At 41.9% G+C, this 15,473-nt stretch overlaps 1 protein-coding gene across 1 annotated transcript in view; it reads right to left on the reverse strand.

Moving 5' to 3' along the window:
- Nucleotides 1-15,473, reverse strand: part of LOC115654547 (insulin-degrading enzyme-like) — a 220,590-nt gene that overhangs the window by 79,608 nt on the left and 125,509 nt on the right. The window contains 3 exon segments of the mRNA XM_030568931.1: nt 4,374-4,543; nt 6,333-6,540; nt 8,137-8,321. Of these exon segments, the coding sequence (XP_030424791.1) occupies nt 4,374-4,543; nt 6,333-6,540; nt 8,137-8,321 (563 nt within the window).

Genomic DNA, 15,473 nt, shown 5'->3' on the forward strand with positions numbered 1-15,473 from the left:
TCAAGGCTTCAACCAACTAAGAACCACAGGTATCCAGTACACAAAGTCTTCATGAAATGATTTATTACTTCTATTTTAAAACTTATATTTGAAATTGAAGTAAAAAGAGCATACGAGCACATAAATATAGTTCTTTAACCGTATTTGTTTTTAAAATGTTGGTTGTTTCCTTTTCCTGATCTCCCTCTACCTCTGCTAAGCAGACAGACCACAGATGTCAGGAACTTACTGGCCTTTACAGAGCTCAGCCTGAAGCCAGAATGCAAAAGTACATGTTCCAAAGACTCCCCTAAATGTTTAAGTCTATCATTTCCATTCCCACAGAAATGGGCAATGGATTGGCAAAAAAAGGGTAAGGTACCAGAAGATTATTTTATAAAAATTGTGCTGCTAGGATAAACTGTGCTGCTAGGATATATACAAGTGCCAGAAAGTGTCTGGGGTATGTGGGAGGGCAGGCAGAGCACCAGACAGTGCTTCATGTCTGGGAGAGGTGGTTGCGGGAAGAGTGCTGGAAGGTATGTGGAGTCAGGGGAGGGAGTTGAATCGCTGACAGATATCTGGGGCTGCTGGATTAGGTGGGCAATGAATGTATGGGGGTTACTGGAGACTGAACGGTGATACTAGGAGGAAAGCTGGTGGGCTGACTGTCTATCAAGCACGAGAAGCAGCACAAAAAGTCTCTGCTTGTCTGATGGCAGAATAGGTTCCACAATGACCCGTGGTGCCCTGAAGTAGGAATTACAGCCATTCCTGCAGCCCAGCAGAATGCATAACATCTCAGCTGCAGACAGGGCTGTCACATGTGTGCATCGTGCAAAGTGTAAGACAGGGGACGGCAACCTTTCAGAATTGGTGTGCCAAGTCTTCATTTATTCCTCTAATTTAAGGTTTCGTGTGCCGGTCATACATTTTAATGTTTTTTAGAAGGTCTCGTTCTACAAGTCTATATATTATATAACTAAACTAGTGTTGTATTGTAAAATAAACAAGGTTTTCAAAATGTTTAAGAAGCTTTATTTAAAATTAAATTAAAATGTTGATCTTCCGCCACCGACCCACTCAGCCCACTGCTGGTCTGGGATTCTGTTCACCTAGGCCGGCAATGGGCTGAGTGGTGCCTGTGGCTGGGACCCCAGCTGGAAAGGGTCTGCCAGCCAGAACCCCAGACCAGCAGCGGGCTGTGTGGGGCTGGTGGCCGGGACCCCAGACCAGCAGTGGGCTGAGCAGCTCAGCTCACTGTCGCTCAGGGGTTCCATCCTCTGGCTCCTGCCAGCCGGGATCCCAGCTGCCGGACCCGTTCAGCCCAGTGCCGGTCTGGAGTCCCAGCCCTGCCCACATACAGTGGGGACCTACCTTCTCCCTGGTTCTGGCCCATTCTCTTCCTCTCTCTGCACTGAGCTGAGAGTTGGAGTGGACAGAGCACAGGGCTGGGGGTGAAGGGTCTGGCCAGGAGCTAGAATGAAGGAGGGGGCTCAGGGTTGGGGCAGGAGGTTTGGGTGTGGGGCACTTACCTGGGCATCTCCCATGTGGTGTGAGGGGTGCAGGTGGGAATGTGAGTGAGGGTGCAGGGGGCGCCCATTTGGTGCTTGGGAGGGGGTGGGGATGTGCAGGGTGAATGGGATATGGGGGGTGCAAGAGTCAGGTCAGAGGGCTGGGGGCATGTGAGGGGGTGCAGGCATCAGGGTAGGGGGCTGGGTATGGGTAGGGGGGCTGGGTATGTGCGGGGGTGCCAGTCAGGGCTGGGGTCATGGGGGAGGCTGAAGGAGTCAACAGAGGGCTGGGTGGTACATGGCTCAGGGCAGGAGCCTGGGGGGGTGTGGGAGTGCAGGGCTCAGGTCAGAGGGCTGGGTGCATGTGGGGGGTCAGGGAAGAGGGCTCGGTGATTGCCCCCCTCAGAACCCCCAACCCCTCCCCGCTCCTTGTCCCGACTACCCCCTCCTATCTAAGCCTTCCTGACCCTTATCCCCTGACTACCCCCCTAGGACTCTACCCACTACCTGTCCCCTGACTGCCCCAACCCTTATCCACACCCTCACACCAAGACAGACCCCCCCTGGACTCCCATGCCTATCTAACCGCTCCTCGCCCCCTGACAGGATCCCCAGAACTCTGGACCCATACAACCCCTGCCCCCTGCTCCTTGCCTGCCCCAACCCTTCTCCACACCCCTACCTCCTGACAGTCCCCCCAGAACTCGACTCATCCAACCTTCCCAGCTCCTTGTCCCCGACCACCTCCTCCAGAGACCCCCCACACCCTAACTGCTCCCCCAAGACCCTCCTTGCTCCCCGTACCCTGACTGCCATGACCCCTATCCACCCCCCAAACAGACCCCGGGACTCCCATGCCCCATCCGACCCCCGCTGCTCGCTGACTGCCCCCTCCAGAGACCCCCACCCCTAACCACCCCTCAGTATACCACCCCCCCATCCAATCCACCCTGCTCCCTGTCCCTTGACTGCCCCCACACACGCTCCGGCGCCGGCCCCCTTACCATGAGGATCCTCACTCATCCGGAGCCCGGTGGCCACCGCCACCCCTGCATGCGCAGCTCCGCCCCATCCCTCAGAGCACTGTGCGCGCAGCAGCATGGCTCCGGATGAGCGGGCAGCGTCTTTCTGCCCCTACGGAGTCAAATGCTGCCCCATGGGAGTGCCTAGCCCAAGCCCCCAGAGCGCTCCCCGCACGGCGGCATAACTCTAGGGAAGGCGGGGGAAGGGGCAGCAGTTTGCTGCACTCGGGCTGGCACTCCAGCCCGGGACCGCGGACCCCGCGGCTTGCTGTGTCGGCAGGATTTTTAATGGCACGTGGAGTCCCAGCAGGTAGCCACGTGCCATAGGTTGCTGACCACTGGTGTAAGACATTTGGCAACCCTCTGTGTAATTAAAAAAAAAATAAACCACAAATTAAGGCTTTAGTTCTTCAACTAGGATCTACAGAAGGTCCTCTTTAAAATATCTGATTACAGAATTGGGGCCTAAAATAACACTATACGTATTGAGAATTATCAGCTAAGTACTATTACTATTGAATTTGAATAAATTTCAGCCACCCTATCTAGAAAAACATCTGTAATCCTGACCAGCCATAAATTCCCACAGCTAGCTATGGATATGACAGTTGCATAAGGCAGAAATATTTCAACAGAAACTCTTCTAACCTGCAGAAAATGTCTTCTGAAACTTTCCTGGATACCTCTTGGGAGCAGCACAGGGACTTAAAATTATTCCGTCCCACACCATCAGCACAGTACTGATTCATGACCACCGAACCCTGGCTCGCTGAGATTACAGAAGCTTTTCCTTCCTTATTAGAAATTAATCCACAGACACTGGATTTTCTCCCATGGATCATCAGATAGGTAACCTGCAACACTTCCCTTAGATTTTTTCTCTATACATTTTTCAAACTATTTCTTTCTTCAGAGGGTCCTTCCTTACTAGGAGAAAGTCAACATGTCCTCATCTAAATGATCTTACCACTTTAGGACACTAGAGCCAATTAGTCAGACACTGCAGCTATTAAACAGCCTGAGAACCCTTCTGAAAGCCTTACATCCAAATGCTAAATATTAACTGAGAATCCAAGGACATCATCATCAATTGTAATAATGTTCTTTCTGCTCTCTTCAGCTGTTAAAGGGCACCTAAGGAGCAACAAACCCTGTAAAAGCCATTTAGCCACCTGATCAGTGTATTTATCCCAAGGCCTCACTTTTCTTAGCCATCTATCGCTGTTGCCCACTGTGATTTATGCTCTGGATTTTGTCTTGGATGCTCACATCCAATAATTGTGCCAGTGCTTTCCTGATTTACTACAAACCTCAGTTTGTCCTCCCCATGCAACAGTTGTTAGCAAAATGCTATTTGGCTGCTGGCAATTTAAATACTCTTCATCCACTTTCTCTCTCTTTCACAATGATTTTCAGTCCCAACTTGGGAGACTCACTTCCAGTCATTACAAAAGAATCGTCTACTGCTGAAATCATCATCATCATAAAAGCTGTCTCATCACCAAACACCTAGTCTTGTATCAGTTTGTTCCATGTGTTTTGTCCAGCTTTTTTTAATCTATTGTGTGAAAGATGTAATGAATCCTCACAACAAACATGTATGGAGGGAAAAAGGAAATTGTTTTCAGTCCTATCTTCACCAGTTTTACATAAACAGACTCAGCATGGATTTTATGCAGAACTTTAACTGGGCATTTCTGCGCCTGGGGAGAGCAAGCATATTTGCATCCTCTACCATTTTTTTCCATCTTCTTCCACCCCATTCTTCCACCCTTGCAGCTGCTGCACTTGCCCCACCCTGGTTACAGCCCTGATCTTATGTCAGCTCTAATAGATGGGTGATTCTATTCTAACAAACCTGTTCCAAATTTACTGAAGGGATGATTGGGATTTCCAGTTGCTTTCTCCAACTGAAACAATCGCCAGGCATCATTCATTAAATTCTTTTCATGCTCGGAATCAACAGCATTCACCTCCCTTTCCTTGCAGCTCTCATCAAACAAAGGGCACAGGAAAAACTGGGCAAACCTAAAAGAAAATTTTACAACTTTACACAACTAAAACGTAAACCTTTTCCAAGACAGGATTATTGCACATCAAAAATAAAACAACAACAAAAACCAAACCCCAAACCATGAAGTCTGAAAACTCATGTAATGTTTTAATTTGTTGTTAATTAAGATTATAAGACTAGAACCTCGGAACTCCTGAAACCAGTCCTGGCTTTGCAACAGACTCGCTGTGTCGTTTTAGTCAAATCACTTACTCTCCTCCTTCTCAGTTTCTCAAGCTGTAAAATATCAACAGTGACTTACTTATCATAGAAGAGAGTGTTGTGAGAATCCAACACTCTTGTTAATACAGTGCACTGCATCCATGGAGGATGTCAAATGTTTATTTTTTAACATTTATTGAAGGTTATATAAATGTTATACAGACATGCCAACCTAAGTAAAACCAAACAAAATATATAAACCTTGATCTATACACAATGTCATAAATATTTATATATATTACATCACTCACTATAAATGCATTTCCTGTAGCTGATGCAACTCAGCCCATAAAATTTCAATTTTTCATTTGATCATTCATTTAATAACCAAGATGTTCATACCATGTTATTTTTGTCACTTCCATCTAAAAATCTAACTATTCACCATCATGTGATCTTTATCGTTATAGCCCTAGAGGCCCCAACAGAGATCAGAGTCCCATTGTATTAGGCATCTTGCAAACACATAATAAATAAGGCTCCGTATTTGTCACAGAGACCATGGAAGTCACCATTCCTTGACTTTCTGTGACCTCTGTGACTTCTGCAGCAGCTAGTGTGCCTTGCCCAGGAGCCACCTGAGCAGCTCGGGCAGCCCCTGAGCCAGTTGCACCGGGTGCTGCTGGGGCAGTCTCGGGTCCCCCCGCCCCCTAGCAGCAGGAGTTTGGGTGTGGGGGGGCTCAGGACTGGGGGTTGGGGTGCGGGGCAGTGTTTAGCTGGGGGAGGAGCTCCCCGGAAGAGCGACAGCAACTCCCACTCTCTCAGCTCCTAGCTCCACTTGCTGCCTCTGCCCACAGGCACTGCCCCGACAGCTCCTATTGGCTGTGGTTCCCAGTCAATGGGAGATGCAAAACTGGGGCTTGAGGCAGAGCAGAGGCAGCACATGGAGCTAGGGTCACTGCTTCCCAGGAGCCAGGTGGGGAACCTGCCCCAACCCCACACTTGCAGGGTGGCCCCCCCGGGCGCCTTCCCCTTCCCAGCACCTGCAGCACTTCCCAGACTGCCCTCTCAAGTCTCTCTCTCTCCCCCAAGTTTTAGTCAGGGGTATATAGAAAAAATCATGGACAGCTCATGGGCCTTGAATTTTTCTTTACTGCCCATGACCGGTCCATCAATTCTACTAAAAATACTTATGACTAAAACGTAGCCTTAATAATACGAGAGAGTCCCTGCCCAAAAAAGCTTACAGTCTAAATAGACAAAAGGCAGGAGAAAGAAAATATTGTCTCCATTTTATAGATAGGAAAATTGACGCAAAGAAGGCCTGACTCAAAGCCTATTAAAGGTAATGGAAAGACTCCTACTGAATTCAATCAAGCTTTGAATCACATCTTAAATGATTTGCCCAAGATCACAAGGAAAATCCATGCCTTAAACACAAGTCAACCTTAACAGTCAGTGCTACCAACCCCAGCTATAATACAAGATGTTATGCTGTTAGCAAGAGTTCAACATATAATTAAGATGATTTTGTTTGAGATATCACAAATATCAACCAAAAAAAACTGCTCAGAAAACTAGAGGTAACAGAAATCTACTTACCTGTCCAATGCACCTTCTAGATGTTCATGTGACACATCAAAGTAATAATTGGTGTGTTCTCCACTGGTGAAAGCATTTGAACTTCCTGCATGCTCACTAAGAAACTGACTGTACTCATTCTCTTTTGGGTACTTCTTGGTTCCCAAGAACAACATATGCTCACAAAAATGGCTTAGCCCAGCAATGTTTGGGGGGTCTGATAATGATCCTGTGGAGAAAAATATACATTAAAGAAGTCATATTATAACATGTATAGTCTTTTTAAAATAATTTATATTATACTAGTGTGCAATCATGTGAATTCTGTAGTTATAAAACTCCACTTAACTCCAGCCCCAGAGTCACAGGAAGCCAAACCCAACGTTCAGAAGAAGTATTTTAAAATTTGCAACTTGGTTATCTTGAGAGGGCTCAAACTCTGTTTCTTCCTTTTGGGCCACGCGAGGGTAGGATCACTGCACACTCATGATTCCTAAATTGAGGCCCATGGACCATTTTTAATCTGTAGAGAACTGAATGATCATATGGTTCTGGTTTCTCCTCTTTGTTTCCAGCAGCTACACTGCATTAAAAGGCAGCTAAGAATACACTAAATGCTTTCCTGATATTACATTTCCATACAAGTCATTGCTGCAATTTCCACAGGGTTGCTATGCAATTGTGAATAGAAGGGAGAAGTGTCACTTCAAAAGGGATTGGAGGTAGTCCATGAGAAAAAGCTGTCTATTAAGATGTGATGCACACTATGAAAAATATCGATAAACTCTGCTGTAAACTCTGAAATTCATGTATCAGATTTCAGCATTGGAGAGGCTAGCTAGCTACTCTCTGAAGTGTGTAGATATGAAAAAGTCTAGACACTGATTTGTAACACATATATTTCCTACAAGCTATGGAATATGTAAAGAGAAATATCTTAGACTTTTCAGATCTTGAAAAAGATTGCTTTCTGTTACTGTAAGAGTCAGAAACAGATTAACTGCCTTTGTTTTTCCACCCCAGGCACTTTATGTCCACACTCTAAGAGCTTGTCTACATGGGAACACACTCAGGAACGTTATGATTAACTTTACATCTTTAGTTAATTCATGTGCACAAATTTAAGACATTTAAAATCGTGTGTGGATGCTCTCATTCAGAAGAAAAAGTGATTTAATTCTCTGTAATCCTCCAGCTAAATCCACTTTACTTCTGGATGGGAGCATCCACATGATGGTTAAAGGAACTTTTAATTTATGCACATTAATTTCACACCTTTAGTTAATTCACTTTAATTATCCTGAGTGTTCCTGTGTAGACAAACGCTGCCATATCAGAGATTAAGGTTTTCCTCTTGGCACTTTATGCTGCTTTTCTTGCCCTTACTCATTACAATAAACATGCATGAAACAAAAAAATTTAGAATGGCAGATAAAGCAAGACAGAATGATTTCTCCATTTTTTTTAATTTTTTTTTTTTAAATGGCTCCTTCAGAATGTGGAATCATATGGTTAAAATTACAAGTCTGACTACTAACTAAGCATGTGTTACATCAGGAAATTTTAACCAGCTCTAACAATTTCTAACAAGATTTATGGAGAAATAAAACTGGAACTCCCAATAATCGAAGGTTGTGCAACCTGCTGAAAACAACAACTCCTGTAAATGCTACCCTATTTTGTACCATCGGTTTATTTGCAACTAAAATATTGAAATTAGTGGCACATTGAAAGTAGGTCAGATTCCTTTTCCTCACAAAAACATACTGCAGTAATTACTTGCAATGGAAAGCTAATAGAATAGAATACAAAATGAATTAAATACCTATGTGTACATCAAGTGCTGCTGAAGACTTATCTGTGGTGGGATCACAGATGAGCATTGCTTTGATGCCATTTTCCAGTTCTAGTCCACGATATTCTCGCTTATCCTCAGGTGATTTGATAATTTTGTTTGCTAGTCTCTTAATAGCTGGATTGCTCATTTTGTTATGGGTATTCTTCTGAAGCCTAGAAGGAAATAGTAGAAATTCAAATTCCTAATTTATATTTAAGTAACTATCTCAAAGGATAAATTGTGAGGAAAACCTAATTCCCTGTGCAGAACCCTTAAAACCTGTCCTGTATGCCGAACTGTGGTCCAGATTCAGAGAGATGCTGAGAATCTGCAACTCCCATTAAAATTAGAATATTTCATAGAGGAGTGGATCCTATCATTGAATCTACAGTCACTTCCACTCTCACAGTAATTAAAAATTAATAACTTAGCATCAAAGATACACGTCAGCCACCCTATTCAACTATAATTAAAAAAAATAAACTCTACAATGAATGCAATCTTGCCAAATCCATCTTCAACCTGTTGGTGTCACTAGGCATAACCCTAGATAACTCGGGTGGGTGGAAGGCCACGAGTGTCGATGAAGCCCTCTTCTTCTAGGCCAAAGCGAACCAAAGCCCCTCCATGTTGAACTCTACTCGACCTAGAAAGCTATCAGTCACAGCACAGTTCATATCGGTCTAAAGCAGTAGCGATAAGGCCTCTGTGTTGAAGGACAAGATAACTGGCAGAAGGAAAACTTACTATCGAGCTGCCGTGGCCAAGATTACTTAATGCACCTGCACTTACGTAATTGCTACAGGGAAAGGAGTGGAGAAAAGGAAAAAGAATTTAAAAAGGGAAAAGCCGCTTGTGTGTGTGTGTGCAGGATTTGAGATTGTTATTTCTCCCTTGCACCTTATTTGAGCTCAAATAAACTTGTGTTTTGCTTCTCCACCCTCGTATGTTCATTGGCGCTACGCACTCTGGGCAATGGACCCCACTGTTGCTTGCCTCGGGCACCCTGTGCCGGCAACAAACCTATAGAAAAATATTTTAAATCTCTTTGTATTTATATTGAAATTTTACAAAAATCTACACTTAAAATCAAAAGAAAAACATGAAACAACAACAGGTATGTTTATTATCATGAAGGCTACTACTATCCAATCATAAACTGCCTTTCATCATAGGATCTAAAAGCACTTTTCTGAAACTGTGTGTTAACTCAGTTTTACAGATGGGAAAACACAGGCAGGGAAGGGTTAAATACTTGCCCAAGGTTTCACAGTAAATCACTGGCAAACTGAGAAACAGATGCAACCTTTCCTGTTCCCCAGGTTCCTCTAATTCAACTGCCTCAGTTCTTAAAAACTACTTTTAGAGTTCACTAGTTCTAGAGATACAGTAAGAAAGTCTCTGGGTGTAGCAGCAATATTTTGAAATCTTTAACACCAAGTGAGATTCTGGAATAACGTTCTCTTGTTATTTTAAATATTAGGTAAACTGCCAAAATAAAAACACGAGACATCCCAATCATGAATCTTGACTTTTAAAAAGTGCTTAATTTTATTTGAAACCACATACTTCTTAAGAAAAGAAATCAGAGAAATGGGAAATGAGAGAGTAATGTTTGAAGTCAGGCACCGTGCAGCCAGGTAGTAAATTTCCACGTGTAACTTTGCCAATGAATCTTAATCTGCTTTACAAGATTTAACGTTTCAGTGAAGGACATGTTCCTAAGAGAGAATGATCAAACAAACAACATTTTTATCTGTGGCACAACATATTGGTAAGTAACCACCAGAGACTGGTTAATAGCTAGCGAACTAAACTCACTTGGGAGCTAAACCAGATTTGAGCCTAAGCCCCCAAATATGATGAGCTTGTGTAATAAATCTTTGTTTATGGTAAAAACTGCTGCAAGTACAGTTCCATCAGAAGTACAGTATATGCTATTTCAAGGGTTTGACAGTATTGCTGCTCCTGTCTTCAACTCACATTGGGCATCACAAAAACAAAAGCCAAATTCATTTATTTTCAAAAGCTTTAAGACTGTATAGCGTAAGGCACTGAAATGACTAATGACTATAATTAGTATATTTTTTTAGAGAGAATATTATGGAGCTCCCCACACATTTACTGTGGAATGTCTTCAGTCATGACATTTATTAGGCGAATACCATTTGGCTTATAAAAAACAATGTTTTAACTAGCTTTCTTGTGATCTGTGCATACCAACTGATTTTTTAAGAATGTTAACAGGACTTCAGAAGTGAAGCTCCGGAGGTGAAAATCAGAGTGCTTATTTACATAAAATACCATTAAAGGGAAGACAACTTAAAAGTTCCCCTTTCTAAAGCCATATTAGTATAGAAAAATGGTATAGGTCAGGGGTAGGCAACCTATGGCACGTGTGCCGAAGGCGGCACACGAGCTGATTTTCAATGGCACTCACACTGCCGGGGTCCTGGCCACCAGTCCGGGGGGGGCTCTATATTTTAATTTAATTTTAAATTAAGCTTCTTAAACATTTTAAAAACCTTATTTACTTTACATACATCAATAGTTTAGTTATATGATATAGACTTATAGAAACATCTTCTAAAAACATTAAAATGTATTACTGGAACACAAAACCTTAAATTAGAGTGAATAAATAAAGACTTGGCACACCAATTCTGAAAGGTTGCTGACCCCTGGTATAGGTCATCATTCATCTACATTACTTCCCTTCCACAGAATGGTGATGGCCACCTTGGCGCCAGCTACATGTGTAATTTACACCACTGGTATAATAAATATCGTGGGTAGCTGATGATGATACTATGAGCATCACAATGAGGTCAATGTTAACACCTCCAGAATCGGAAGGATTCAAATGCTCTTAGGCTTTCCAGAATAAGGCCTTTACTGTATGTTTCTAACAACAAGTAGTCCTTGTGGCACCTTAGAGACTAACAAATTTATTTGGGCATGAGCTTTCGTGGGATATAACCCACTTCATTAGATGTATCGAGTGGAAAATACAGTAAGTAGGTATAAATATACAGCCCATGAAAGTGGGGATCAGTGCTAACGAGGTCAATTCAATCGAAGTGGATATGGCCCATCCCTCTGTTGATACTCATACCCTCTTGTCAACTGCTGGGAATGGGCCACATCCACTTTGACACCCACTTGGTAAGGCAACTCCCATCTTTTCATGTGCTGTATATTTATACCTGCTTACTGTATTTTCCACTCCATGCATCTGATGAAGTGGGTTATATCCCAGGAAAGCTTATGCCCAAATAAGTTTGTTAGTCTCTAAGGTGCCACAAGGACTCGTCGTTGTTTTTACTGATACAGACTAATGCGGCTACCCCTCTGAAACCTGTATGTTTCTACTTTCTAGTTAAACAAGAACAAAAAAGACATGTCATCATTAGTACTTCAGGGTTTGTAGACTCCTCAAAATGAAAAAACTTAATTCTGTATGAGGCACTATGTCTCCAGGTGAAAAGTCTAGAAATATAGACCCAATTTATATCCTGGCCGAGACTGTTAGAATATTTTTTAGTTCTATAGCCATTATAAGTTGACATATAAAATTTAAAACTACACAGCACATCTGCAGAAAGGAAAACAGAACCAAACAACTCAGCCTTTCAAAGACATTACATGAGAGATTTTAAGAAAACATATAATGCAGTCTATATTTTGTATGATTTTAAGTTACTTTATTTACTAAATTCAGTGAGCCAAAAATAATCAAAATTATATTTAACATATTCTGGAAGGAAAAAAATAAACTAATTACACTACTAGATGGTTAACAATAAGTAAATTATTTACATTCCTCATCTCTTGATCAGTTCAAATAGGAAAAGTGTTTTAAAGGGGCAACAGACAACACAATAAGATATGCTTGATAGCCTCCTCTCTTCCAAATTCCAGACTCTAACCAGCGTTCCCAAGTTGTGGTTCATAGAGGACTTTCTGGTAGACCACAAAGTTGGCTTTTCACATGGTGCTGTCTATCCTGCTTGTTTCCAGAGGCTAAATTGCATTAAAATACAGCTAAATATATATTTTTCTAATATTACTTTTCACTGTAAGCAACTGTTCCTGTCACATAAATGTTACATGATTACAAATGGAGGAAAGGTGGTCCACATGACTGAAAACAAAAGGAGGGAGATTGTCCATCAGACTCTCTATTACAGTATGGCTCACACTATGAAAAAATTTGATAACACCTGGAAACTCCTAAGGCTTTTCATAGTTAATTTAGTGGTGGGATTTTAAACCATTTCAGAACATCAGTGGAAAATCCACAATCTTCAAATTATTCAGTTACCAGGTCATCATCTTGTGGTGGATTTTTTATTTCAGTCTTTAGAATTCTAATGTAGTAAAAGAGCTAAAAGTATTACAGGGGCAGCAATTCTTATGATGAGAAAAATTAATAATTTAAGGAGCCAAAAATTCTGCAAGTTTAGAACATTTAATACCACTGAATTCACTATAACTGGTCACAGAGACTGCCCCTGAAGAACTGTAAAAATTTCAGGGGACCTATCCTAGAAACACTGCTTTTGTGTGTGTGTTTTATTAAAAATCGGATCTTCTTGTCACTAGCAAACTTAGAATCAGTTATTTCCCCTGCCTCTCTGCTATATTTTGTAAAAATAATCAATTTTGAACAATAAAATCAAAAGGTTTTGACTAGAACATAAAGATTAGGATTCTGTCACTGGAGCTATGAATGATTACATTTGATTTTATTACTGTGACATATCGAGGGTACAATCCAGACTAATGACTGGCTGTGTCATCCCTGCTCTCTAACCTGGGATGCTTTGCTTTGCTGCTGTAACCTCCAACTCTGGACTGCTCACAACCTCCAGCATGCAAGTCACTTCCAGCTATGTCTGTGGATGTGCTTCACACAGCCAACCACACCTGGGCTTTTACCAGCCTCAGTTACACTGCAGGGTGACCCCAGCAACTCCCACCCAACAGGGTCCCAGAGCTCAAGCTCCAGCCCAAGCCCAGGAATCTACACAGCAGTGAAACAGCATCGCAGCCTGAGCCCCATAAGCCCAAGTTGGCTGGCATGGGCCAGCCAAGGGTTTATTCCTTGCTATGTAGACATAACCTCAGTCAAGTAAGGCAACAATGTGAGCATCAGATGCTGGAATACCTGAAACTTACAAAAACATAACCTTCTTTACTCCACTCCCATTGAAAGTTTCATACAATAAGTAAGGAGGTGCCCTTAAATAAGGGCAAAACTTTATTACTCTATATTTTTAGACAGATACTGAATACAAAAAGCATCGGAAGAGAAGAATTAAAATCAGTGTACCTGTAAATAACAGTGAGGAACATGAACTTTTGCAAGCGTGTAGGAGTTTGCTTTCTAAAAAAGTAGAAATTTCTACTAGCAAAACAGACACTATTACATGACAAATTATAAAACAGTGTTTCATTTGAATATCCATGTAAACATTAACACACACACAGAAATAGCAATCCCAGTCTCTAAATTCTAGTTTAAAACTACACTAACCATCTACCAAATTTTATCCTGTGCAATGGTTGAGCTGGTTGTGATCAGAGTTCACAAGTTATCCCATAATTGCCTGCTGCACAGGGTCATCCTCTGAAATGAAGCAGCTAGTATAGGCCACTTGTCAATGACTGGATATGGGACTATATGGACCACTAGTCTGATCCAGTATGGTAATTCCTATGTTTCTTGTTATGCCTCAGTATTATTAATGCTATGCTATAATGCATACAGACTGCTACAGAACTGCAGGATTAAATTAGAAATGCTCCACAGCAACTGGGTCCCTCTTAAATAAAAGCAATCCTGCTCTATTTCTACATACTTGAAAATTCAAACAGTACTTAACATCAGTTCAATCTGCTATGCCAGACAATGGGGAATATAGAAAAATAAATGGAGCCTCCTGAACTCCTTGATTTCACCTTAACTATTAAATTAACAAACAGTACACATTCTATCCTTTTTAGTTAAATGTATGTCTAATTTGGTTTCAGACTTCAAAATGCTGGTTGCTTACTGGTGCATTAACCTTGCAAGCGTGTTCCACACACTTTCTACCCTGTGTTTGATGACAATACACCTGATTTTTTTTGTCACCTGCTACTTCCTTGTTATTTTTAACCCACCCCCTCAAGTCATGACGTTTTATCAATAGCTTTAATGATTCATCTACAATGGTGACTCAAAATGCTATGCCCACTGTGAAATCTCATGCATTTCAACTGATACCTTGTGAAGAACCACACAGAGTATACTGTCATAATAACAATTCTCTGTTTCTATCTCCTTCATAACCTAGCTCTAGTTTAGCACTCAAAATTGGGTACAGTGAGGATTACTCTCCACTTCTCCACCCCCTCCCCCACATGTTCCAAAACAGTTAGTTTCAAATCAAAGGATTGATCCTGCATGCCCTTACTCATCACCTCAATAGGCCTACTAGGAAAAGCAAGTTGTACTTTCGCTGGGGTTCGCAGGATTGGGCCCTAACACTTAAGCAGGATATAAAATAAATCCATTAAAAACTGCACACACCCAAAACATAACCTGCTGCACCAAACCCAACTCAGGAAAAAGCCAGAATGAATAGATAGTTCCCCCTCCCTTTTCCCCATCCCGCGCCTGGAAGGTCAACAGACTTGGGCTTATATTTCATTTATATTTTTTATGTGAGGCAAATGCTGTCCACCAAGAATACTAAGCCTCCCGGGGGCTGAATAAATTATTAAGATAACACCCTTGGAGAGAAGAAAACATATGTGGAAAATCAATGGAAAAAAGGAAACGGAAGTATGTTTGAACATTTTTACAACAAAATCAGTGTAAATAAAAAAGGATTGAAAAACATTACAAGGTGTGAAAAGGCATTTCCTTACTTTTGAATCTTTTGATATGCAACCTTAATGTTCTCTTACGATGATTTCTGGGTATAATACTAGCAGATACTTCTCCAGTGCTTTTCACCCGCAGATTCCAAAGCATTTTACACGCTAACTTTCAGATCAAACCTCTGTTTCCTTCTAGAAGACAGGCTTCCTGTCTGCCTTCTAAAACTTGCTTACCTCTTTCCCCTCACTTGTACTTCTGAGTAAGCTGCCCAAATCCGAAGTGCTGATTCCTCTCCTACGATGCTAGCACTAAGCTAATACTTCTGTTGCTGGTATGACCACCGCTAAGTTGAGCGCCAAAATGATGACCCACAAAATGTCTTAGCTATTTAGAGAAGACTCATTCTAAATAATTAAAAATAATATTTTTAAAATTAAGATACTTGCATGGTATT

This window comes from Gopherus evgoodei, chromosome 7 (assembly GCF_007399415.2).
Source record: "Gopherus evgoodei ecotype Sinaloan lineage chromosome 7, rGopEvg1_v1.p, whole genome shotgun sequence".
Taxonomy (NCBI): Eukaryota; Metazoa; Chordata; order Testudines; family Testudinidae; genus Gopherus; species Gopherus evgoodei.